Source organism: Dermacentor albipictus, chromosome 1 (assembly GCF_038994185.2).
Source record: "Dermacentor albipictus isolate Rhodes 1998 colony chromosome 1, USDA_Dalb.pri_finalv2, whole genome shotgun sequence".
Classification (NCBI taxonomy): Eukaryota; Metazoa; Arthropoda; class Arachnida; order Ixodida; family Ixodidae; genus Dermacentor; species Dermacentor albipictus.
In genome coordinates, this window is record NC_091821.1 from 460,287,756 (window position 1) to 460,313,549 (window position 25,794).

At 47.0% G+C, this 25,794-nt stretch overlaps 1 protein-coding gene across 2 annotated transcripts in view; it reads left to right on the forward strand.

Annotated features, from left to right (window-relative positions):
• LOC135902852 (streptococcal hemagglutinin-like) overlaps positions 1 to 25,794 on the forward strand; it is a 121,021-nt gene that overhangs the window by 59,280 nt on the left and 35,947 nt on the right. For both annotated transcript variants that reach the window (XM_070532422.1, XM_065433126.2), the window contains exon 2: positions 18,337 to 18,671. In XM_070532422.1, coding sequence (XP_070388523.1) covers positions 18,436 to 18,671 — 236 coding nt within the window. In that variant the 5' untranslated portion in view covers positions 18,337 to 18,435. The remainder of the gene's footprint in view (positions 1 to 18,336; positions 18,672 to 25,794) is intronic.

Here is a 25,794-nt window from a genome sequence, read left to right on the forward strand (position 1 = left end):
CCGCGTGCTGCGCCAGGTGACGCCTGTGACTTATGAAATTGCTCCTGTGAGCTCAACCTCGTCATCTACTCTGGCGTCTAGTGATGTCGTGCACGTCAGTAGGCTCAAGAGCTACTACACTGCTTCAGAGTCCAGCTTTTAGTCGCTCCGGGACGGCGCTTTTGCCGCCGGGGGTAGTGCTACGGGGTATGCTCCCACTGACGAAGAGCTGAGCAGGAAGAAGACGAAGACGACGATTTAGAAGCTAGCGCGGGCTGTTGCCTCTTGGCCAAGCGCAGCGTATTTTCCTTGTAAATATATTTGTACATAGCTTGTCGTCTGCGTCTTTCTACGTAACAATATTTTCGTATGAACTAGCTCAGGACAACAGGCATTGCATATCCGGACCCAGCAGGTTACTGCAGAAACTTTTATGCGTAGAAACTTTCCTTATTGCTGGATTTATTATGTAGATAACCTACTGGGAACTCTACTGATAAGGAACTGTGACTGACCTGTAGATATTCATTTTATGTTTTATAAAAACAACCATGTGAACGTTGATTTTAGCGTTAAAAATATAAGTGGCAACTAATACTACAGTGTAAGCTTGAAAAAAAATGTATCCTTCGTATTTTCACGTCAATATGCATGTTTTGATGGCATTCCTATAATTCCCTTCCATTTAGCTGAGAGATGCTGACAGAGGCAGAGTCAATTTCATGGTACTTCAACTGAATACTTCATGTTTAATTGAGGCTAATGAAAGAAGCAGCTACCACAATCCACTGCTCTGCGTACCATAGCGACGTGGCTGTCAATAAAAAATGACATCAGTGAACAATAGGCACAATAAAAGTATGGCGGCTTGTAATAAAAACGTTTATAGCATACTTGAAGTTTCCAGGGCAGATGAGTGCGCAATCTTTATGCGGGAGGCACAATTGCTAGAAACCCTAGAAAGTCTGCAACATAATGTAGTAGAATTTGCGAATTCGAACATAAAAGTCTAATTACTGTTCATGTGTCCTACAGCCTGCAACATCACGACGCCTATAAATGCTGAACTGGCTAAGACAATCGAAGAAGTTGACGCTAAATTAGAACGTCTTATTACACAGCATGTAGACAAAACTCTAGTCGATGTTCAATCATGCTTCGAGAATCAGTATTTGATCGCAGAATTTTCATATGAGAAGTTGCGGGCACAGATGCGAACTTCAAGAATGCCTACTGAATTTTTGAAGGGTCCAATAATCCAGAACATGAGCTTAGTACCGCTAACAAAGCTTTGCAATGCGAGAATGACGCTCACAAGAAGAAAGCGAAGGACATTGAGTGGTACAGTTCGTTTAACAATGCTCAGATCAGGGGTCTTCGTTCGACCTAATGGGAGGACTCTGTCTCTGTAATGCAGTCCATTGGAGATAAAGTTAAATGTCACGTAATAGGCACTGAATTCGACATTGTTTTCTGATTACCAACAAGATCTTGCCAACAAAACATTGTAGTCCGTTTCTATTTCCCGCGCGAAAAAAATATCGCCGCCGATTACGATACTCTTTAATGCGAAAGTTCAGCGCAGCTATATCCGTGTTTTCATTGCGCGATATATTCAGGCAAATGATGTGAGGGAGACATGTAGCAAATTCGGTGATCGTCGAAAATCTGATCTGCGGGTCAAGCGCGTCGGCTTTTATACGTGACTGGTCGGAGGCTCCAGTGCAATCACTGGTGTCCACGTAGCTTCCAGAAAGTACTACACGATTTGTGTCGCGCGTGCAATCACATTACAGAAAGCTTTGGTGTAACAGCCAATGGCTGAAACTATCAATAATATTGGGCAAAGTCCTCACGCATGAAGGCCCATCGCCCATCGAGGGATAACGTTGAACATTTGTTAGCCGGTGAAAAGCAGTCACCGAAGAAAGGTAAAGAAGTCATCGGTGAACAGAGGACGGCGCACTGCTCTGGTGCCCACTCGTAGCTGTCGTCGTCGCAGAACATCTTGAGCGGCATTACGCTTTTCATCGCACGCTTTCGACATACCCTACTCATCCGCTTTCCGCCTCATGCCTCCGCTGCACCCTCCTCGTCCTATTGCCTCCTCGCGCTTTCTTCGCCTCTAGCTGCTTTTTTTTCACATTTCACACTTACACAACCTAATTATTTCATCTGAGGCTAGTGTTGCCGTGCCACCTACAACTGACTACTGCCCCGGTTTTGCACACCCAGCTACAGCAAGCGACAAAAAGCAAACCGGCAGTCCATAAGACACTTCACAAGATCCTCATTCATCATAATTATTCAGCAGTGTAGAAAGCAGAGCAGTGCTGTGCAGAAAGCTCTTATCAGCCTTTATTATTATCATTACTGGGGCTGTTAAAGGCGCGACGACACTGCTTTTCCCCACGAACAAATGTCTTGCCCAAAGCCAAGGCGAACATTTTAACTACGTGAAATACGTAAGCGCTATTAGTATTACTCCAACGCATGAGGCGAGCAGCCTAAAGGCGCTGAAATAAGGCATTTCGAAGGTGAAATGAAGCGAGCTGGAACCGTCAGCGGTAAACAGTAGGAAATCGAAAATTTCGTTCTTTGCACGCTCACTGCGCACTCACAGGAAATCAGGAAACGCGTGTTGGAAAAGGAATGCCTTCAATGGGAATCATTCTGCATCGATCCCCCACAGCCGATATCACTCCTCAGGTGCACGGGCGCACGTTCACCTTCAACTTTCGTTCTCCGGCTTGTTTACGCAGTCCGCAATAGTTCAATATTCCAGTGGTGTACGATATACGTTCAGCGCTGCCAACATAATATTGCCAGCGCATTCAATCTGTGTACTGTAGCATTGTCTATCATGTCATTTAAACTGGGTTCTTCCGTACAGTGTTCAAGAAGCCTAAATTTATTCATATTTTTAAGAAATGCGACAAGCATTTAGTCTCCCTGTAGTGTCCTATGAAATTCTTTACCTTAAAGTAAATCCTTAGAATTAGTTTTATAATATGTGTAAGGTGTTATTAGAGAGGGTCCACATTCTTTCTAATAATCAGTTTCATTTTAAACAAGGTTGATAAATTAATGAGCACTGACATCAATAACGGGTGAAAATAAAACTGTGAATGACTCCGTCAACGCCGTTGGTGGCTTATTTCTTGACCTTTCGAACACAGTTGACTCCATTGTGCGCGACATCCTGCATAAGACCGGAGTTTATAGTTACGACTGGGCACCCATTAAAGATAATTCGTACACATTTGCATGACTGAGAACAAATGGTTTATGTGTCTGGTCCTTATTCTAGCCCAATACTATCAATATTGCCGTACCTGAAGGGCCCATGTTGGACGTGATTTTACTTCTCATTTATACTATTCATCTTCCGAAATCGCTTGTAGATTCTACATGCGTACTATATGCGGACGATACCGCTATTTCAACTATTGTATAACAGGTGGATTTCCTGTTATCTTCTTCACGAGTGTTGTTCATTGCTTCAGCAGCAGTAAGAAGATTCGAAATGATAGCAAATATGACTTTTTTATGTTTAGTCTGCTAACCGAAGTATTCCTAATTATATATTTGTATTTAGCATTTGAAATTTTGTGAATTTGAAGCGTTTAGGTTGCAACAGGAAATTGTACGAGAAGTGAACCGGAAGTCAACTGGTACTCAACTGACTTTACTGCCCGAAAACATACATTGAACGGTCATGCGATCACTTAAAGAAAATTTTCAATCATTGCACCTAAATGAAGCCTGTTTCACAAAAGCCTGTCATCCCCCTATTTTTCCTGAACATGTGTGCTACAAAACCAGGGTGCGAATTATCATCGCTTACAAGCACTTGCTGAGTTGATGGTTTACGCTAATGGCCATACCTGTGCGCGTTGTTCCCTCAGTCTGTTGTTTAAGCAGCAACCACATGAACGGAATATTCAAGCGACGGCAAAAAGTCACGCGACAGGCAGACGATGTCGCGCTGCCGTGCCGCAGTGCGGAGAAGCCAAGCGCACGAGAGATTGCGGAAAAATGTAGCCACAAATTTAAAAAATGATATTATGTGGTTTTACGTGCCAATACCGCTTTCTGATCATGAGGCACGCTGTAGGGGAGGACTCCGGAAATTTCGACCAACCGGGGTTCTTTAACGTCTACCTAAATCTAAGTACATGGGTGTTTTCGCATTTCACCCCCATCGAAATTCGGCCGCCGTGGCCGGGATTCAATCCCGCGACCTCGTGCTCAGCAGCCCAGCACCATAGCCACTCAGCAACCACGGAGGGTTCACAAATTTACGTTCCTGTTCGAATAAATACACTCGTGCGCCCATAAAAAAATCATAAACGTGCCACGACACCAATGCTTTAGCAAAAGTGTGCTACTGCTAGCTTTAATAAGCTGGCATGGGCAGGGATAATTAGGCTCATGCCACCATCAAGAAATCCATGGCGCCATCTGCTGAGGAAAATTGAAAACGCTCTCGCTGGTCTCTGTGGCGTCTCAGCATTACCAGCGTCAAAACAAACAACTCATCTCATAATCTCATCTCATCTAATAACCCCTAAACAACGCCAATACTTTGTCATCAGGGCGAGATGAGAAAAAGCGATGGCTGACTCTTTTTTTTTTTGTCACGAGAGAAACAAAGTTGCAAGAGCGAATTGAGATCGAAGCGGACGGACTGGTTGTTGCCATCTTGTTGCGTAATCACGCTTTCACTGCGCGTACCTCAGGGTGACAGGCGAAATTTTTTGTCTCATCAAAAACCGGTGCTGTAACACGCGACAGCGACGGATCGCCCTACGCGACGGCAAAACCCGTCGCTCGTCGCTGTAGCTCGAAAATTGCGCGCATGACGGCTTTACACAGCACCTGTTCTGGCCGACGCAGCATTTGCAACATCAAACAGGGACGCTATGTACGACCCCTCTACTACGCTCAAAGAAATAAGAGGCATGCTATTTTCGCGAGTAGGACCTTTGTGCTTTGCACACTTGATGACCGGGTACGTACGTGGGAGCCTTTACAGCACAGAATACAGCACAGGAGGCGGCCATCCTTTTGAAGTGCTGCGACAGGTGGTGCACATAAGCCTAACCACTGGTCCTTTGTTTGCCCGAGTCCAGATGCCTTTTTTTCGAATTCCTTTACCTCTTGAGGACTTTCGCAAGCATGTATATAGTAGCAGTGATTTTTCGTTGAATGACGGCATTGATCAGCCTTTCTACTTGCTCTTGCCTCTTCGTTGCCAAGCGTACCTAACACACTTTATTGATGGGGCTGCGCCAGCAGTTCGTATCTATGCCACGCTCGACAGGCTTTGAATAAGACGAATAATGGCTTAATATCGACTTTGATGAGCGTGGTTATGCTTCCAGCACACGCGTCCAGCAAGAAATTAGCTGAGATCAGGTAGTTCCCGGTGATATTCAAGAATAATCTTATGTGTGAATTCAAGACCTTGTTAGCAGTCTTGGAACACCTAAAGGACGTCGTTCTAAACAATCTGACTCTGCTGCGGGCAACCCGTCCTAAAGACAACCAGGTAGTTATCAACGTACCTGAACTTATCATCATTCTAACTGGTAAATCCGCGATTTTTTGGGCGTTATGACTTTGGGCTGAAAATAGGTCACATAACAACGCGACAACACAATGTTGTTTCAATGTTACAATGTCTCAACATTAAAATCGATACAAGTGAAAGCAAATAATATCTACGCACTGAGGAAATATATCAGTAGGTAAAAGCGCGGCGTTAATAAAATACGTTGGCTGAGATTCTCTCATAAAATTTCTGACACCTGTGAGCAGGTCAGCATTTGGGACAGAATAAAACAAGTGAGCCAATTCAACTGAGAAAGCAGACCCAGGCTGGGTAATTTCACTGTCGAAGAAAAATACAATACCATCATTTGAATTTTGAAACAAGACGAAACCTTCCACATGCAGCGCACACAACCACTCCAAAAGAAACATTGAAAAGAGCTCTGCTACGACCCTTTCTCAGTAACTCCTGCCCGCAGTGGCTCGAGCATGCTGGATAAAAAAAGATGACTCAAGGGGTCTACTTCCGTGCTCATATCTTGAGTGGATTGAGCACCGGCATTAGTTTACCTTGTCCCATAGCTGCTGAGCTCTTTCTATCAACTTAGCGAAAGAATCCTTAGCGTTAGAAAAGATATTCTCAATTCCATTGTGTTTTTCAATACTTTCATTGCGTATTGCAGAAGCACAATCGCACCTTCCTAATGAGCAAGTGGGAGATCTAGATCACTGCATTTGAGCTACTGTACACTGTTTTAGCATTATTATTGGATTTCAAGTTTCATTTTCTTCGTATGTATTCAACTCCTTGCGAAGCACGCACCTCTCTTGGTCGATCGTCGTGCTACACATTCGTGGGTCAGTGAGCGTCAATGAGCGTTTCACTCATCTCAGGACACGAGCTCCTGCGAGCAAATAGTAGGACGGGTAAAAACGTGTCATGTGTTTCGTATGTTCAAATTTAAGCGTCTTGAAGTTGTGCTGAGACACATGTAACGGGGAACATGTTTCTTTTACGCACTTGCTCTTCATACCCCGTCACATAATTATGTATATTTTTGCGATGCTTTCTGTTACAAGTGTGCCGCTATATTGTTGTTGTTTTCACACCATAATATACCATGAAAGTAGGCTTCTTGACGCACTTATGTGTCTGCGTATATCAATGAATTAATCGCTTGAGGGAATGATCAGCCACAAAAGGAGAGCGCGTGCTACCTGCAGCCAGGGAAATCAAAGATGATCACACTGGCGAATCGCGTCTGTGTTACCATAGGCTAGTCTTTATTCCTTTGATATTGGGAACCAGTCTAAAGATCGCCGCCAAAATAACACCCAAAATCTGCTGCCGCGACGTGAGATGACGGGTAGCGAAATGGTGCAACACCGTGAAATTTTAGTGAAGGCTTAAAATTGCTTCAAACGGCTACCCGGTCGGCCTGAAGTGGGCTGTCGTGGTGCTGCGACGCCTAGCAATGGCGTAGTTCCCGTTGAACGGAAGTCTGCAGTAGAACGTTTCAGCGGTAAAAAAAGAAAACAGATAAATCACCTGTTTTTCCAATCTGCTCCCACCTGTTTACTTTTATTTATGGTATTCCATTCTTTCTATTTGAATTGCAAAGTGGAAACCAGATTTTGGCATGTTAACTGCACTGTGTAAGTCTTGATACAAGTCGTGCTGTTCCTTTTAAAGTGTACTTCGAGGCGCCAATCTTGCATAAACAGCGTTATAATATGCGATTCTCGTTCGGGGTTTTGCTGAAATCCCATAAGAAGCAATAGGGTTTGGACTGCATATTCAAGTTTTTCATGCTGTTCTGAACTGAGATGGCTAACTCGAACCGCGGACACTGAGCAAGGCGACTTTTTTTTGTCATGAGACGCAAAAGAATCGGTGATTTGTTATGTAGAAGAAAATAACAGAATAACTGAGAACTTCTGGAAGAAATTCATGCTAATAAAGTCATCCCTAGGGTGTGTTTGAAGCATCATGTAATGCATGACAGTCGTAGCGAATATGAGTTATGCTTAAGCTTTGCCACTTTTTCTCTCGTAGAACAGTAACGTATTTCAGTACGTTGTTAGAAGCGCTTTATGCTGTGCATCATGCTCTCGTTTTGTGCATCGTAACATGCAGTGTAGTAAAGCCAGCTTTACTAGAACTTCCCAGCAGTTCTGGCCCCCAATATTGTTTATTTTGAACTCATGTAGTTTTTCATATTAGGAGACACAAGCAAGGGTTATGCAGGGGGTCCCAGCCAATTTTAACTAGAGTTTAAATAGGGCGAATGCCATCTAGCTGGATAGAACCAAAGTACTGATGTTTGCCGTCGCTTGGAGATGCACAACTTATTTTTCCCATTCCGCTTAATTAGACAATTATTCCTAAATAATTAATCACACTCTCAAATAGTATAATTAGACGAAAGTGTCAATTATAAGATTGAACAGCGACATAAAAGACTCCCGATAAAGCTTTCTGTTGCTCAAGACGTCCGACATAAAAGTCTTTTTCCAAGCGGTAAAGAAGCCTGCGAATACACGCAAAGGGCCTCGAGCAGCCAGTCGCGCGGCAATTTTTTCCGTGCCTGTACAATTGAGTAAGACAGTGAGATAAATGTGGCGATCCATGCGGCAGTTCCCGAAGTAACATCTCGAGCGTTGCGATGAATTCGCGGATGAGATATCTTTCACTCTATTATGGGCCGCATGGAACTCGTTCAAGTTCATCTCAAAGATGACAGAATACCTATCGGTTCGGTTGGTTCCGATTCCGCTTAAAGCAATGGCTTAACTGCGGTTTTGAGTTCGATTCCGGCGGGGCTAGCCATCGTCATTTTGGCACTCGCTTTTTGTCTAGCAGGACACGTATACCCCGCACATACCGTCGTGTTGACGTGGTGCCTTCGGCATTGCGATGCTAAGTCAGTGTTTGCGGAATCAAATCCGTACCGTGCGTGCTGCATTTCAATGGGGGCGAAATGCAGAATTACGAGAAGGTTAAAGAACCCCAGGTCGTCAAAATTAAACCGTAGTTCACCACCAATGCGTGCCTCATAGTCATATCTTGGCTTTGGAACAAATAATATGAAGTAATTATACAACACCAACAGATGCTTGAAGCACTCAACAACTTCACTATAAAGCCGGGCCTTTCAAAACGAAATAGTTGAACGAGAACAGCGCATCTTGCCCTTGTTTATTTTAAGTGGTGCTGAGCGAAAGAGTAAAGAGGTACACAGAAAAGGCGAGCACGACCGCTTTGTCCCTCTGTACCGTTTCGCGCTGCACCACTTAGCATTATGCACAACCAATGAGCCAAACCGCTATACTTCTCGCCTATTTCTTGAGTAAGCAGTAAGCTTGTAGCGAATTCCAACCGCATGACTATAGTTTCCTTTTCTAAAATCAGCACAACCGTTATCATGACCACGACCTTCATTTGTTTTCCGTTACGTTTCCATCCGATAGCTTGTACCGAGAAGAAAAAAACATTTTTCAGTGAAGCTGTATACCTCTACAATCCAAGGAAATTTTCGTATCGTAAGCAGAAAGAACACCCCATGTGTGGGCCGATCCCAGAGATCGTGCAATAGCGGCCCGACCACGCTGGAGGTGAAGCAGGCTTTAGGCACTCCCCATACGTTGGCCGATTCCGAAGACAGTGCCATTCCTGGCCGACCCAGGGTAGAGGTGAAGCAGGCGTTGAGCACTCCTCATAGGTGGGGCGATACTGAAGTTAGGGCAATGCCGGGCCGACCCGCGGTGGAGGTGAAGCAGGCGTTAAGCACACCCCATACGTTGATCGATCCCGAAGACAGTGCAATTCCTGACCGACCTACGGCAGAGGTGAAGCATGCGTTAAGCACTCCCCATAGGTGGGGTGATCCTGAAGTTAGGGCAATGCTAGGCCGACCCGCGGTGGAGGTGAAGCAGGCGTTAAGCACTCCCCATACGTTGGTCGATCCCGAAGACAGTGCAATTCCGGACCGACCCACGGCAGAGGTGAAGCAGGCGTTAAGCACTCCTCATAGGTGGGGTGATCCCGAAGTTAGGGCAATGCCAGGCCGACCCGCGGTGGAGGTAAAGCAGGCGTTAAGCACTCGCCATATGTGGGCCGATACTGAAGATAGTGCGATGCCGGGCCGACCCGCGGCGGAGGTGCATTTCGTCATTAAGGGGCCCACATACAAAGCCTCACTAGTCATCCTTTTTCACAGAGTGGAAGGGCACTGAGCTTTTTTAAGAACTTGCAAATCCATTCGGCAATATATGAAGTTTATCAGTTATTCTAGCACCGATCACACTTTTCTGTTTTAGCTAAACTACCAGCAACAACATCATATTAGAAAAGGTGGAACAGTTTTATTTTACACTGTCAACATACAGGATATCGTAATGGTTGCTTCATTATTGTAAAACGACACCCCAGCTTTTTAACGCAGAAAAAATTTGGCCCAACAAAAGGCACGATATGGAATCATGCCGAGTGTGACAGCACGAAGCGCTAAAACCAAGACCACTGGGCTTCGACACGAGCACGATATTTTGCGATGAATGAACTGCGGAAAACAGGTGTTGTATATCCGGACGCCGCTCTAGCAGGAAAGTAGAGAAGGTTGTATGCGTAGACGCTTTCCTGTATTCCAGTATATAGTGTGTAAGACAACGTATGGGATACTCTACAGAGGAGCGTGTACGATTGACATGTATGATTAATTTTAGCTCGCATGAAATCAAGCTTATAAAAATTGATGTTACCGACAAGAAGAAAAATACGTGCAACTTATACTATACCTCTAGGTTTAAGAAGTATTCAGTCTTCGTGTTTTCTTCTCAATATGCATATTTTGATGGCAATTTAATAGGCGCCTTCCATTCAGTAGAAAGCTGCCAGCTAAGAGTTAATTTCGTACTACTACCATTCAATACCGAATTTTTTTTAACCTACACATTGGAGCTGACAGTATCTTCACGTTCTAAGATTGGAGGCTGTGGTCACGAATGGGAGCCTGAACATACTTAATGATATTCTTGAAGGTGTACATAAGTAACAGCTTGAGGTTTGCTCGGCTAAAAGAAGCAATTGCCGTGCGAGAATCAGTCCCAGAAGAAGAAATTCGCTGACGTCGAACAGTGCAGTCGGCTCAACGATCTTGAGATCAAGGGCGTTATCAAGAACCAAAAGGAGAAATGTGTCGCATCATGGCAGACCATAGGTGATCAAGCTTGCTGCCCAGTGACAAGTGGCTTCAACATTCCTCACCCAGTGCTAGGGAGATCTTGGACGCAAAATATTGTACCTCGCTTACGTCCCCATGCAAAAAAAGAACTTTGTTAAGAAAGTATGGCAAACTCGCCCTCACTCTGGTAATATTGCTTTTTCTAGAGAAAACGCGCAGGCTGTCTTTGTTAACGATCACTTTTCCCGAGACAATAGGGAGCCTTTTGAGAAGGCACTCGCACTACAAAGAGAGAAACAGCGGGCGTTCCTCCGGACCAATTATTTTGTAGGCAAGAAAATCGACACGCAGTCGGACATTTCTCATAACATCGGAACATGCACGTACATATTACATATTTTCAGTTCGCAATAGTAATAACATGATGGCATATTGACATGTGTACATGCTTATCTTTCTCGAATGACCACGTTTCACCACTTAACAAATGTTATCACGCAGCGCGGGACGCGCATGCATGTATAGGAAGTTTCTGGAATGTTAACGATGGTTCCAACCGCTATCTGTCACCAAACCTTGTCTAATCTGATTGCATGTATGCGCGAAGCGAATAGTGTAGAACTTTGTGGTAGACACGCGGGTCTCAGCGATTAGTCTGGAACATTCGACGATTGGTGTATAAAAGCTGATCAGATTTTGACGATCGGTTACTGTGTTCGCCGTTGTCACCGTTCTTTAAGTGTAACCTGTTTTTGTGGGCACAGGTTCGCCCAATAAAACTTAGTTTCGTCTTTCACAGTATTGCTACTGCGTTCTTCATACATCATTCCACGTGACATCTGCTGGAGGTGTTTTTCGTTCATGTACCGGACGCCCCCGAGCCGTGATTCAAGCCCGGACCGCAAAGAGAACACCAACGTAGTCCGGACCATCGACAAGCCGCCGCCTTCAACAGCTGCCCCCAGAGCAGGGACTTCTACCTGAGAAGACCACGAAGATTGTGGCCAAGGCAACCCCAATGGCAGCCCCAGCGTCCCCAATCGTGCTGCAGCAGCCCAGGGAGCCTCCGAGGTTCCGCGGTTCAACATTCGAGGACTCGGAAACCTGGCTTGAGACGTGCGAGAGGGTCGCTGCATTTAACAGCTGGAACAGCGACGACGAACTGCGACATGTCTTCACATTGGAAGACGCTGCCAAGACATGGTTCGAGATCTGAGAAGCCACCTTAAGGACCTGGGACCTTTTCCGAAATGGCTTCCTGCAGACATTCACAAGCGTCGTACGCCGAGAACGAGTGAAAGGACTGCTAGAAACCCTAGTGCAGCTGCCCAATAAGATCACGGCGATTTTTACAGAAAAAATGAGCCACCTATTCCGCCACGCCAACCCGGAAATGTCCGAAGAAAAGAGAGTCCGCCTACTGATGCGTGGTGTAAAGGAGGAATTTTCACGGGAATGGTATGAAGCCCACTGAAGACTGCCGACGAGTTTCTTCTCGAGGCCACTAGCATAGAGAAGACAGTGGAAATGCGGAACCGGCAACTCAACCCCCACACGAACTCAACAAGCCACGCCGTAGTTCAGTCACTGGCCACCGGCGACCTGCGCGGGACTATCCGAGCGGTCGTGCAGGAGGAGCTCCAGAAGTTGTTCCCGTCAAAAGAGCCTCAAGTGGCTTCGATTGCCGAAGCCGTACGTGAGGAGCTCCAACAACAACTCGGAGTCGCCCCTGAATGACCGCAGTCTCAGCCACAAGAGATGACATACGCCGCTGTAGCCCGCCGTCACGTTTTCCCCCTACACCCACAGCAGGGCCCAGTGACGACGCAGTTCCGTCATCCACCACCACCCCCGCCGCCAGCATGCCAACCCGTCACCCCACGTCGCATTTTAAGGAAGACTGACGTTTCGCGCGCCCCCGAACACCGTCTGCTTTCCTGTTACTGCGGAGAAGCCGGGCACATCTAACGTCGATGCCCATACCGGGAGATGGGACTCCGAGGGTTCGCCGTTAACGCGCTGCGACCACAGATTGGCGAACGACCTCGCGATATCGCCGACTACCTCGCCGCCACTCAGTCGAGCCCTCGACGACCGTCCCGTTCGCCGTCACCAGGCCGCTACCTGTCGCCGCAGCGCTGACCATACATCGGCCCAGCCCGGGGCCGCTCTACGAGCCCATATCCGGAAGACTAAAAGCAGCAACCGATGAAGGTGTGGTTGCTGTTCGTCGAACTTCCGAAGATCCTCCGCCGCCGAGGAACACGATGAAGAGATGATCTCGACGACATAATAATGACACGCCGCCGTCCCGACGAAGTCAGGAAGCCAAGGATACACCGATGAAAGACAACTTGACGACGCGACGTTCCAGCTTCAGTTCAACACGACGCAGCTATGATCCGACGCCAAGACCTAACTGCAATGCCAAACAAAGAACCACCGACGTCGACACACTTCTCGACGGCCACGCAGTTACCGCCTTAGTGAACACAGGGGCGATTACTCCGTAATGTGTGGACACATCGCCGCTCAGCTGAAGAAAGTCAAAACTGCATGTGAAGGCCCTATAATTCGAACCACTGGAGAATACCTCATTTCGCCGACTGGAATGTGCACGGCAAGAATTAGCATTCATGATCGGACTTACCCTGCCACCTTCGTTATCCTCCAACAGTCTTCACGAGACGTCATTCTCGGCACGGACTTCCTGAACCAACACGGCGCAATCATAGACCTGAAGCGCGTTTGTCTTCCGACAGCGTGAATCGATCACGCTGTCGGAAGATCAAACGATACCGCCGAAGAGCTCTCGTAGTCAGTACGCCTTGAGTACTGACTACGAGAGGCATTTGGTTGGTTAATATTCTTATTTATTACTTTCTTGCTCATTCTTTTTCAAACCTGTTACATTTTCTAGTAACAGTTTTTTTTTGCAATACTCTCATGGTTTGACCTATAATAATAGCTGATGGGATTAAGCTACGTAAGAACTTCGCCTGTATTTCCAAGGTATCGGACACAGACAATTTATTATTGTTGTTGTTTTGATTTTCTTCCCCCTCCCATACACACTGCGTTGTTTTTCCCGTGTTAGCGCACAATCTTTACGCTAATGTTATTTCTAAGCGAATTTCTTGCTTGCCGTGTGTTGTGGAAATGCAGTGCGCTGCTGGAATGACACTGCTTCCGGCGTCTCCAGTTTGGCCGCGGTTGACTCTTCGTGACTACAGAACAAAAGAAGGCAATGAAAGGCGGTCTGCAACCGCGCTGATATTCATTGTAACGCGAAAGCGTTAAGGAGCTCGTGTCGCAGAAAAGCTGGTGTCATCGGCGTCGGCGTCCGCGGCGTTGGCCGTGAGTGATAAATCCCGGCAGGCACTTCATGAATAAAAACAACTTGCAAGATAGGCTGGGTGGGAATCGAACCAGGGTCTCCGGAGTGTGAGACGGAGACGCTACCACTCAGCCACGAGCTCTTTTTTTTCTTTCTTTCATGGTATTTATTACAGTAGCAGCAACCCGATATTCACCAGTTGTGCATAGTCAGAGAATGGAGAGCACAATCATAGTCACTCAGAGAAAAGGCATCGTTCATACTGTGAGTAGAAATGTGGCTTCACTTTAGACGGGTGGTAAGGATAGGCACCTCACCAAAATGGGGTACCAGTCCGGCTGGGTATCAAGTCCATCATAAACCTGCTTTAGGTATAGCGTCATTTGGATGAAATTCACCCTTGTAGGTGCAACCGTTTCGGCGTTTCGGTCCATCATTCGCGTTTTCCACAAACTGTGCATTCCGATGAGAAAAAACATATCGAATGGTGCACTATTATCAGCGGTCGGCAGTAGGTATCGCACAGTATGAGCGTTGATGTCAAAGTCTTTTTTTAAAGTCCGTTGGAGGACATCCCAAAATAGTATGGCGTCGGTGCAGTTAATAAAACAATGTTCAATCGTCTCTGGCACGTCACAAAGGCGACAGTTAACAGAAGAGACAAAGATACCCTTTTTCTGTAGCCATGTTTTAACCGGTATGGTTTCACTATGAAGTTTATAAAAGAATGTTTTGCAGCCAGGGCATATATACATTTTACAAACTCGCTTTAGAGCATCGTGACCTGGCCATTGAATGTATAGTGATCGGTCGTTAAAGTGGAGGCGGAAAGAGCATGGACAATAGATCTTTGTATAACGTTTTACGCGACAGAGAGTACAAGTATTCAGTGGAAAACCGAACTGTCAGGAAACGAACTGCCAAGAAAATTTCTTGCATGAACCCCCACAAGCATAAACGTGAAGACAAATTCGAAGAAACGATTAAATCGGGTAACGCATTAACAAGTGTGACTTGCATGAATGACCGAATTATAGGATGCGATGTATCGCGAAAAAAAAGAAACGAGACACTATTTGCCGCACGTAAAGATGTACTAAACCCAGCCCACCTTCACTAATGGGCCTAAAAATATTGTCTCGCCTCATGGGCTCAAAAGTGGAAGACCATACGAAGGTTACAAAGATTCGGTGAAAGCGTTGGATGTAGAGCCTGGCACAATGTATAACTTGCAATACATAGTAAATTTTTGTTGCCAAGAACTTATTGCAGGCCTCGGCTTTCCCAAAAATAAAAAGTCGGTGTGGAATGAATGTCTGGGCGTAACTTTGTAGGGCCGAAACCTGTTCTTTCCAATAGTATGCGCTTAATTTATATGCGTCTAGCGGCACGCCGAGATACTTTGGCGGGACACCGGTCCAATTAACGCCTGCAAACTGTTCTGGTGTATAGCACCATGAGCCAAACCATTAGCCTAAGCTTTTTGCGGAGTTCATTCGTGCTCCTGATACGCTGCCAAATTCCTCTATTGTTGATACTACCTTTTCAACACTGGACTTATCCGTGCAGAAGAACGCTAAATCATCTGCATAAACTAAGACCTTTACTTCATTACCCAGTATATTGAAGCCATGGATGTAACTCGACTGAATTACGCCTAAGCATAGCTGTTCCAGATAAAGGGCGAATAGTGATGGGGGCATAGGGCATCCTTGTTTTACCGAAGAGCAAATGGAAACGGGTTTAGAGAGTTGGCCATTAATAACTAAACGAGTGGTACAACACGTATAGCAAAGCTTAACGCCTTTAAGCACAACGGAGCCAACATTGGCATGCTCCAGAAGTGTAAATAGATAGGAGTGACTGACACGGTCAAAAGCTTTAGCAAGGTCTACCTGGAGCATTGCAAGCTGTTCAGTGGAACCATAACAATTTTAAAGGAGTGTACGGGCGATATGTATGTTGTTTGAATAGATCTGCCCCTAATTCCGCACGTCTGATGGGAACCAATGAGAATTGACATCGCAAATTGCAATCTATTCGATAAAATGTTTGGAAAAATTTTATAATCTACGTTTGACAATGTGATTTGTCTGTACCTTTCAACAGAACGCATTTTCTCCTTATCTGAACTTATCGGAATTAAAACTGTGTGGGTTTTGCAAAAAGATTGCGGAAGGGCGTCTCTCTCTAAGATTGTAATAAAAATGTCCAATAATATGGGACTGATAATTGATTTGAAAGCTTTGTAAAATTCGCATGAAAGTCCATCAGGGCCAGCTGTTTTCGACAGAGGCAGCTGATCAATAGCTAGCTCAATTTCTTGTATCGTAAGGGTATCACTAATGCATGCACAGTCATCATCCTGTAAAGGTTTTACGAGAGACACAAAGCTCTCTAAAACTTTTGCATCGTGATCATCGGGCCGAGCACTAAACAACACACTGTAGTAAGTTTCGAACTTAGAAATTATGTCCTTCGTATTTGTTAGAAGACTACCCTCGGAGCCACGAGTTCGATGCTTCAAAGCGGTACAAAAGCGCCTCTAGCGAATGCGGTGTTGCCTTAGAAACGAGCCGTAGAAAGTTATACTGCGGTGTATATCGGTAATTATGAACATGTAACTTACAGAAGTCGCAGTTACACGAGTAGCGAAGTGCGTTAGCGCTACATTTCTTCTGCGCTTTCCTCACACGCTGAGCCATCTTGCGGCAAACACAGAAGACCCCCCTCCTCTCAATGTACGGCGCTGCCCCGACAGGTGGCGCGCCACGCATGCATTCGGGTTGTGCGGGGACCGGTGCGAGGCGCGTCGCGGTCCGGACTCCCTCTCCCCTGACGACGTTTCGCCTTGCTCCCTCACAGGTTGCAGAATCAAGCGTACTTCCTTTCTTTAGATCACTATCTGTCTATCTCTGCTCGTGCCGATCACGACGTTTGGCTGGCGTACATCGTTTCCCCCTCCGAGACACCGAGTTCTTTGGTTCGTTCCGCTTGCTCAGGCGCACGTTTCGTTGCCGCGCCGAACGCTGCGTTGCTCGACACTCACCGCGTCCGATGCAGGGCGCCTCGTAAGTGATCGCTGCGCCGTAGCCCATTGTCCTACACCCCTTGGCGGATCGACGGGAACGCTGTCGCGTTCCACTCTTGAAGGCGAAGCTTAAGCGTCCTCCAATTTTTAAAAGTCGAATGAATAGTCATTCTGGATTTTCTCTACTAACTACCACTGCTCAAATTCTCCTGGAACCAGAGCAAGGGCCTTTCACGACTGTGTGGAATGGGCGTCATCAAGTTTGCGTTGCAGAAATCCACAACCTGTTTTGTCCTTTACAGATGGAATTTCTCGAAAACGATGCTGCATTTTTTTCAACGGACCAGAAACAATTGATAATTTATTTATTTGATTTCGTCCCTTTTCTTCCCTCAGCAGAATTAAACTACGGGAAACAAATGCGCCGGTATCCGCTTACAGCATATTTAATTGAATTCTCATATAAGCATGACATGGATATTGCTTTTACTTTTTAAAAACAATTAGACGATATATTCCTGCAAACTTTCTGGCCCTTGCTTCAGCTTTATTGCTTGTTAGAGCATTGGTTTACTAGAATGTGTATTGCATTTTAGGTCGAAATGTCGTGTAGCTTAGCATTTACTTCAACACTTCTTGTTTTCTTGTTTTCGCCTGCACATAATTGAACATTGAACCAGTTGCACGTTTCCTTAAATTTAGATATAGTCAACCATCTATCCCATGTTTCCATCAAATGCACAGTGTCCCTATAATTTTATGATCTGACGCAGTTGTCTGCATATAATTTTTTTCGCATAGGTACAGAGTAATATTATCGCTTTTCTTTCTTTATGGGATGCCTATCTGAAACGTGTTTGATGCTAACGGTTCCACTGTTGCCAGATAAGGAGGCATCGTCTGCGTCAAGCTGCTGAAAGCAGTAGCTTCGATGCGGCTACTGCCTCCTTGTTTTTGGAAAAAAAAATACCTTGAATGCTTCTCCTACTTCCGACATGTGATCTAGGCTTACATCTATCAACGTCGAATCCCCGGGTCCTCTTGCTCACGAGAGCTGGCTATCTGCCAACTGTCTTTTATATGTTATCTGCGCAAGCTCATTGAAGTGTCTGCTATATTAGGCTGCTGCGGTTTACAGCGATGCCGCGCTATAATTTTTTGAGAGATGAGTTTTGTTATGTCACCTTATTTGTTGTTCGTTTTGTCTTCTCACTTTCTTGCACACTTTTTACCCCCTCCGGTGAGGCCAGTCCCACTCGTGGCTGTGAGCCGTGGGCCGAGACCTTGACAGCAAAGACAAAGAAGAAGAGCACAGCGGCATCAAAGTTCGCAGCCTCGCATTCTCCACAATGGGAAATTTGTTTTCGCGGTGCTTGCCCAGGGGCGAGCCTGCGGATACGACAGGGTTGACGCCGTGGCAGAAGAACGCCGTACGCGAAGTCTGGCGCGCCTTCTGCAAAGAGCACCCGGAGTACGGCGTCCTGCTCTTCCAGGCGTACTTTCACAAGTACCCAGATCACATCGAGCTCTTCATGCACTTCAAGGGGAAGAACATCAGGACGCTCGCAATGGACCCCGAATTCAGGTGGGCGCCTTCCTGCGAATACAACGGTCCGTTCGTTTGGCGATGATAAAACGATTTGGTACGATCTCCATGATCAACCTCATCAGCGCCAGCTGTAAGAGAACGGAAGCGCATGTTGCTAAACAGCGCGACTGTATGGTGCTAGTTCTGCTGCTTAGATGGCACACAAAACAGCGACGCTGACGTGTACACATGAAATGGGCACCAAGTCCGTAAGGAGGAAAGTAAGTTGCTCTGCGGGTCAGTGAAAATGGGGCAGCGTCACCGGCTCGTTACAGTCATTTTGTCATAGCAACTAGCCCTCGTCGAAGCACTCCTGAACCTTACGAATTGGCTTGCCAAATGATTCAGGGTAACTAGTTCTGTCAAACTTAGCGGCAGACTTAGATGTAGAATTGCGTTGAATGTCTTTCGGGAATCATGTCTTGGTATTTCCAATAAGCCACACTCTTTAGCTCACAGAATCATATCCGGTGCAACGGTGACTCGTAAGGAAACTGAAGGTAGAGGCACGCTTAAGGCAATTTTGCATGAAATGTACGGACAGATCAATTTCCAAAAAGAGACAAAAAATATATATGCAGATCCCACGCACTGTGTCATCAATGTAAGCGGAGCTTTCTGTGTTGTTAGCATTGGTCGACGATAATTAGGGGCGATGTTGACGGCGAATGTTTTATTCCTTCAACGTTTAGTCCAGCACGATAGTGGTGAGTGTGCAGTAAACGTTGCCTTGCATGCACCACTGCTATTTGTCTGCGTAGTAGACAGAACAGACACGCGTAGGTGTTTGCTTGAGGCTTTGTCCGCCATACTTCATAACCTCTGATATGGTTTAGCATATTTATTGCCTCACATGGCACATCACATTGTGGCAGAAGCATTAAACTTTAACTGAAATATGGGTCTGTACGAGCCGGAACCACAATATGATCATGAGGCACGCCATAGTGACAGACTCCGGATTAATTTTGACACCGTGGTGTTATTTAACATGTGCATAAATCTAGGTGCATGAGCGTGTTTTTTTTTTGCCCCCGTCGAAATTCGGTTGTCCCGATCGGAATCAAACTTGCGACCTGTTGCAATACCACAGCCACAAAGCTACCGCGGCGGCACAGAAGCGTTGATTTGACGTGCGACTGTCTCCGTAGCGTTGCCTACACTCTACGGTCCGCATCAATGTGGCTGCTTCTGCACGCCCTGCGTAAGTTGTCCGCTTGAAAATTTTCCATGGTGCTTACACTTCGGAGATAGCAGAAACGTACCACACCGTACCTCGAACGTAAATTCATCCTCTCTGCCCGCAACCGCTGTCGTGTCTATAGTTGCAGGTTTGCCTTGACTTCTCACGTCTCATTTTCCCTATGCCTCTCCCGCCCGCCGTAGTTGCTTAGTGGCTGTGGTGTTGGGTTGCTAAGCACGAGGTCGCGGGATCGAATGCCGGCCACGGCAACGGCATTTCGATAGGGACGAAATGCGAAAATACCCGTGCACATAGATTTCGGTAGGCGTTCAAGAACCCCCTGTGGTCAAAGTTTCCGGTGTCGCCCGCTACGGCGCGCCTCATAATCAGATCGCGGTTTTGGCACGCAAAACTCCATAATTTATTATTATTATTTTACTATCCCTGCACTTAAGTTTTTTTTTGATGTGTTCTTTTCTCCTTGAAGTCGACCAAAGTCTCTTCAAGGTGTTTATCGGCGTTGATGAAGCAGGAGGCAGGTTGGAGGTAACAAAACTTGAAGATATATTGCAACGGAAATATTTACACAGTCAAATACAGAGTTAGCAAAAGAACACTGATACAAAACACACAAGTAAACAGCGCCTTACTCTTCTACTTTTTCTTAAGTTAGAGCCTAGGACAACTGTCACTACATACGACCAACCGAGTCTCACTGTTCTACCACTAAGTGGTTACGGCCCAGACTAGCGTTGCATCGTACGGAGTCTTACTGTTCTATCAGGTTTAGTGATTACAGCCTAGACTGAGGAACAAGCACCTCGTCTCGGTTGTTATAGGGGAAAGAGACAAAGAAAAAGGGCGGTAGGGTCGTTAGCCCATCCCACGGAAGCAATTGCCAATGAGAGTTGACAGTTTCTTAAGCCACAACCCAAAGGGATGGGCTTACTCTCATAAGTGAATCTATTGGAAAACCACCCTGTTTTCCCTCTTCCCACATCTTCTTCTCCCCCTCCTATTTCCACGTGGTCAGTGACGGCCTCTTCAAACACGCCAGGCATGCATGATTTATTGAGGCCATCTCGCACCTCAGCGGCGTTTCTTGCCAGCAAGGGGGGCTCGGGCGCTGGTGTCCCAACACCGCGTACCGTAGTCCCCCTCAAGGTTTTTCCTGGTAGAAAACTAATTACCGCTGGCGGCATCCGGACTCGGGTGCTCTTCAAACGACGCCGCGCCCCTCTCTACGGCGCGCACTGCATGTTGCAACACGACACAAAGCGGGCTCTCCCCAGCGCTCAAAACAAGATGCACGTGGCTGCCGTCCGAATGCGAGGGGCGCGAACCCCCCGCTCCGTACGCGCCAGACGTGGTCAACATTGCTAGCAGCTGCGTCTCCAATTAGCAGGGGACTCAAGAGCCGGCGCCACAACGTCGCGTATACAACCGTCCCGCTCGAGCTTTGTCCGCGTGGCCCTATTATGACCATCGGCGGAATGTCAACAAAGCCCGCGCAAAAGCATTTGCTCCGAATCCGTTTTGCGCCTCTGCACCGCGCCCCCCGCGGCGGCGCGCGCCTCGGCTCGTTACCGACACCACGCGGGCCGTCCGACCCCTCACAAACAGAATCGTTTGCCGCCCGAGGCGCTGGGGGGTGGACGCTTCTCCATTCACAAAACGCACGTGCAACTAGCGGCACTTCAAAAGTATATACAAAACAATCATGCAGCCCTACGCCGTCCATTCTTCCTGTTCGAGAGATGAGCGGCCTAACACGTTCCCCCTAAAGAGTATACTGGGCTGATTTTCGCTCAGTGATACGATAAATCACTGCCGCGATTACGTAATGAACATTCTAACCACACCCTAGCCTAATTACATCACAAGAACAAACACTTTCAAGTAACAAAGCAAGAAGAGAGTAAAAAGAAATACACAATACATGTCATCAAACTATTAAGCACACGATTGCAGTTCCAAACTGTAAGAGCACTCTAGTGTCTCTGGGTCTTGAATCGGCACTCACAAAGTCCGCAATATACAGTGCCAAGTGAGCAGGAACATTCACGCCCATCCAGTTGGCATGGCACTATAGTATTACGCTGGCTTCCATGAGCTGTTGTGAAGCCTGGACAAAGCATCCGCGTTACCATTACTGACACCCTTCCGATGTCGCACTGACACGTGATATCGCTGTAAAGCCAGCGCCCATCTTGTCAATTTTGCCCCGTGTGGAGTCGAAGTTGTAAGGTACGACAATGGATTGTGGTCGGAAACAACGTTTATCTCGGCACCAAAAAGCCAGTAGTCAAACTTCTTTAAGGCCCATATAATAGCAAACGCTTCCCTCTCATTTGTCGACCATCGCGTCTGAGTCGGCGTGAAGCGGTGGCTGGCAAAGGCAATAGGCCCCTCCTTTCCCTCGGCTGTCATTTGCGCCAAACAAGCGCCCGCCGCCGTAGCTGACGCGTCTGTGAAAAGCCAGTAGGGCTCAGATGGGTCCGGAGTGCTGAGCGCAACGGCCTCGCACAGGGACTGTTTCAGCGTCTTAAACGCCGTCTGAGCTTCCTCTGACCAGGGTATGCTATTGGGTACCCCTTTCTTTGTTAACCGCATGAGCGGGCTCGCCACCTCTGCACAATCTCGGACGCACTCGCGATAGTAGCCGCACAGTCCTAGCAGGCTGCGTAGCTCCTTTTTAGTGCGTGGTGGCGCCACATTCTTAATTGCAGCTATTTTCTCTTCGTGTTCTGGGGTTGAGAATCTTGGTGCGCAACCTAATTTCTCGAGCATCGACTGTGTGAGCTGTGATTTGAAATTAGTGCCCTGGTCGGAACAGATCATTTCCGGAACGCCAGTGCGACTGAAAATTTCAATCAACGCGTCGCAAGTCGCCTTAGCTGTCAAAGAACGCAGTGGGACAACCTCTGGCCACCCTGTGCAAATGTTCACCAAGCAAAGCGCGTACCTGTGACCTTTCGCTGACGGTCTGTCTAAGGGTCCAATGATGTCTGTACTGACAATTTGAAAAGGGTGATTTGGCCTAGTGGGAGGAGTTATAGGTACTCTGTCCGTGCGACGCCTGTCAGAGCGAATTTGACAATCATGGCACGAACGACAATGCTCTAATACCTCCTTCTCCATGCCAGGCCAAAAAAAATTACACCTAATACGCACTTTAGTTTTCCTTGGCCCTAGGTGCCCTCCGCATAGTGACTCATGAGCTAAACGCATCACCTCACTGCGCTTGTCTTTGGGAACAACTAGTTGTCTCACTCGGGTGCCTACTATTGAGTCCCAGTGGTGTAAGAGTCCATCAGAGACGAACATGCCGGATTTCCCACTCCGAGCATCTTCCCAACCTTTCTTTAAGGTAGCGTCAGCTAGCTGCACTCTGCGGAATTCTCCCCTCTGGCTTAATGACTCATCCTTCTCATCATAAATTAGCTCAACTTTCCCAGAAACACCTTCCTCCTCCAAAGTAACGTTGCAGGCCACTACCTCGGCTTTCTCATTTGATCGCTCTATCCTCTGAGTAGGCTTGGCCGGTGCTACAATGGATTCCAGAGAGCTGCTGGCCCTGAACAAATGTTCCCAATCTTCCTTGGTCAACAAACAATCTGTGCCCTCGACGAGCTCATTAGTCAACGCGCAGAGTAGGTCAACGTTCTGAGGTTCCGCTGCCATTTGCGGGCTACTTAACTTTACCGGCAACGTTGCTAGCTTTGCCTCAATAGTTTTGCCAAATGCAGACACCAATCGTATCGTACCTGAAGGCTCCACAATGCATTGCGGAAGCAGACTCTCGCGTATGACAGTTATTTCACTCCCCGTATCTAAAATCGCATCTGTGGATACGTTTCCGCATGAGATCGGGATCAACTGTAGGTTAGTCATGCCTTCACCTTTGTGTTTCAAGGCCTCTACCCTTGCAGTAAGGACTCCATCAGGTATCCCACTTCCCGTCTCGTCGACTATCACCACCCTTTGTGTCCTCGGCCTTGGCTCGGTAGCCTTCTTTGGCTGGTTTCCCTTGTCACTAGACTTCGGGCAATCCTTAGCGAAATGGCCTGAGCTGTGACATACGTGGCACTTGAGGGCGCTTTTCGCCACTCGCGTCGGCTTTTGCCCCATCTCTGCCGCTGATGGCTTTGAGGCATATCCTTTGCCTTTCGCTTGTTCCAAAGTTTGCAGTACTTTGGCAATCTCAGGCGGCTTAAGCCATTCCTCGCCTTCTCGCAGCATCACGTATTCAAGACCCTCCATACTAAGGCCCGCTTTTATACGATCCGCAACCATGAGTTCTGCCATCACTTCTACAGTGTCGGCTCCTCTTACTTGAAGGTAGTAGGAGAAATACGTTTTCACTCGCGACGCGAACTGTGACCACGTTTCCTCCTTCCGCTTCACTGCTCTCTCAAACCTTTGCAGATACTCTGCCGGAGAAAGCTTCAGTTCCATCAACACTGCCTGTTTAACTGACTCGTAATCTGTACTCTCTTCCTGGTTGAGGTTACGCAGTAGGTAGCGAACGCGCTCAGTTAGAGCTGGCATGACTAAATGCACGCGACTCTCATACGGTACCCCGTAAGTACCAAAAAGTCTCTCTACCTCCTCAAACCATAAGGGTACATCCGCGTCACACGGCAGGCGGAACCCTTTCAGCACTTTTGCGCATTGCTCGACGGAGTCGAAGCCCATTCGCCTCCGATCGCCCCGCTCCGACTCAGCGCTGGACGACGTGCCATTGAGACGTTCAGCATTCGTCCTTGCCTGCAACAGCCTTTCGTACTCAATCTGAAGTTGTATACAGGTAGTCTGAGCATTGAGCCTTTGAATTTCAAGTTCAAGCGTTCTTGTATCATTCGGAATTTGCAAAGGCTGAGATGCCTGCTGCGAAAATTCCTGGCTCTGACTGGGTTCTCTCATTTCATTTGACTTATCGGAATTTAGCCTATCGTCATTTGATAATTCCCGATTCCGATCCATTTCCGCCACCGTCACACCCTCAACTCCATTAGACTCCATTGTCTCTGCGCCCCTGCGTGTCCTCACCATTTGCTCTACCCATCAACTGCCATGCCAACTTGAGAAAGACGCAAGAAATCCTGCTCACCTTTTGCTGAATGCACTGTCGTTTTCGGATCTCCTCCACGGTGCCGGGCTTGGCTGCTGTGGGATCTTCTCGAAGGTGCAGGAGGTGCTCGTTGGATGACTTGATCCCTTCACCACTGGTCCAGGATTCGATGTTGTAGAGCTCGCCGATCCTGCCGACTGCGCCAGTTAAGTTTTTTTTTTTGATGTGTTCTTTTCTCCTTGAAGTCGACCAAAGTCTCTTCAAGGTGTTTATCGGCGTTGATGAAGCAGGAGGCAGGTTGGAGGTAACAAAACTTGAAGATATATTGCAACGGAAATATTTACACAGTCAAATACAGAGTTAGCAAAAGAACACTGATACAAAACACACAAGTAAACAGCGCCTTACTCTTCTACTTTTTCTTAAGTTAGAGCCTAGGACAACTGTCACTACATACGACCAACCGAGTCTCACTGTTCTACCACTAAGTGGTTACGGCCCAGACTAGCGTTGCATCGTACGGAGTCTTACTGTTCTATCAGGTTTAGTGATTACAGCCTAGACTGAGGAACAAGCACCTCGTCTCGGTTGTTATAGGGGAAAGAGACAAAGAAAAAGGGCGGTAGGGTCGTTAGCCCATCCCACGGAAGCAATTGCCAATGAGAGTTGACAGTTTCTTAAGCCACAACCCAAAGGGATGGGCTTACTCTCATAAGTGAATCTATTGGAAAACCACCCTGTTTTCCCTCTTCCCACATCTTCTTCTCCCCCTCCTATTTCCACGTGGTCAGTGACGGCCTCTTCAAACACGCCAGGCATGCATGATTTATTGAGGCCATCTCGCACCTCAGCGGCGTTTCTTG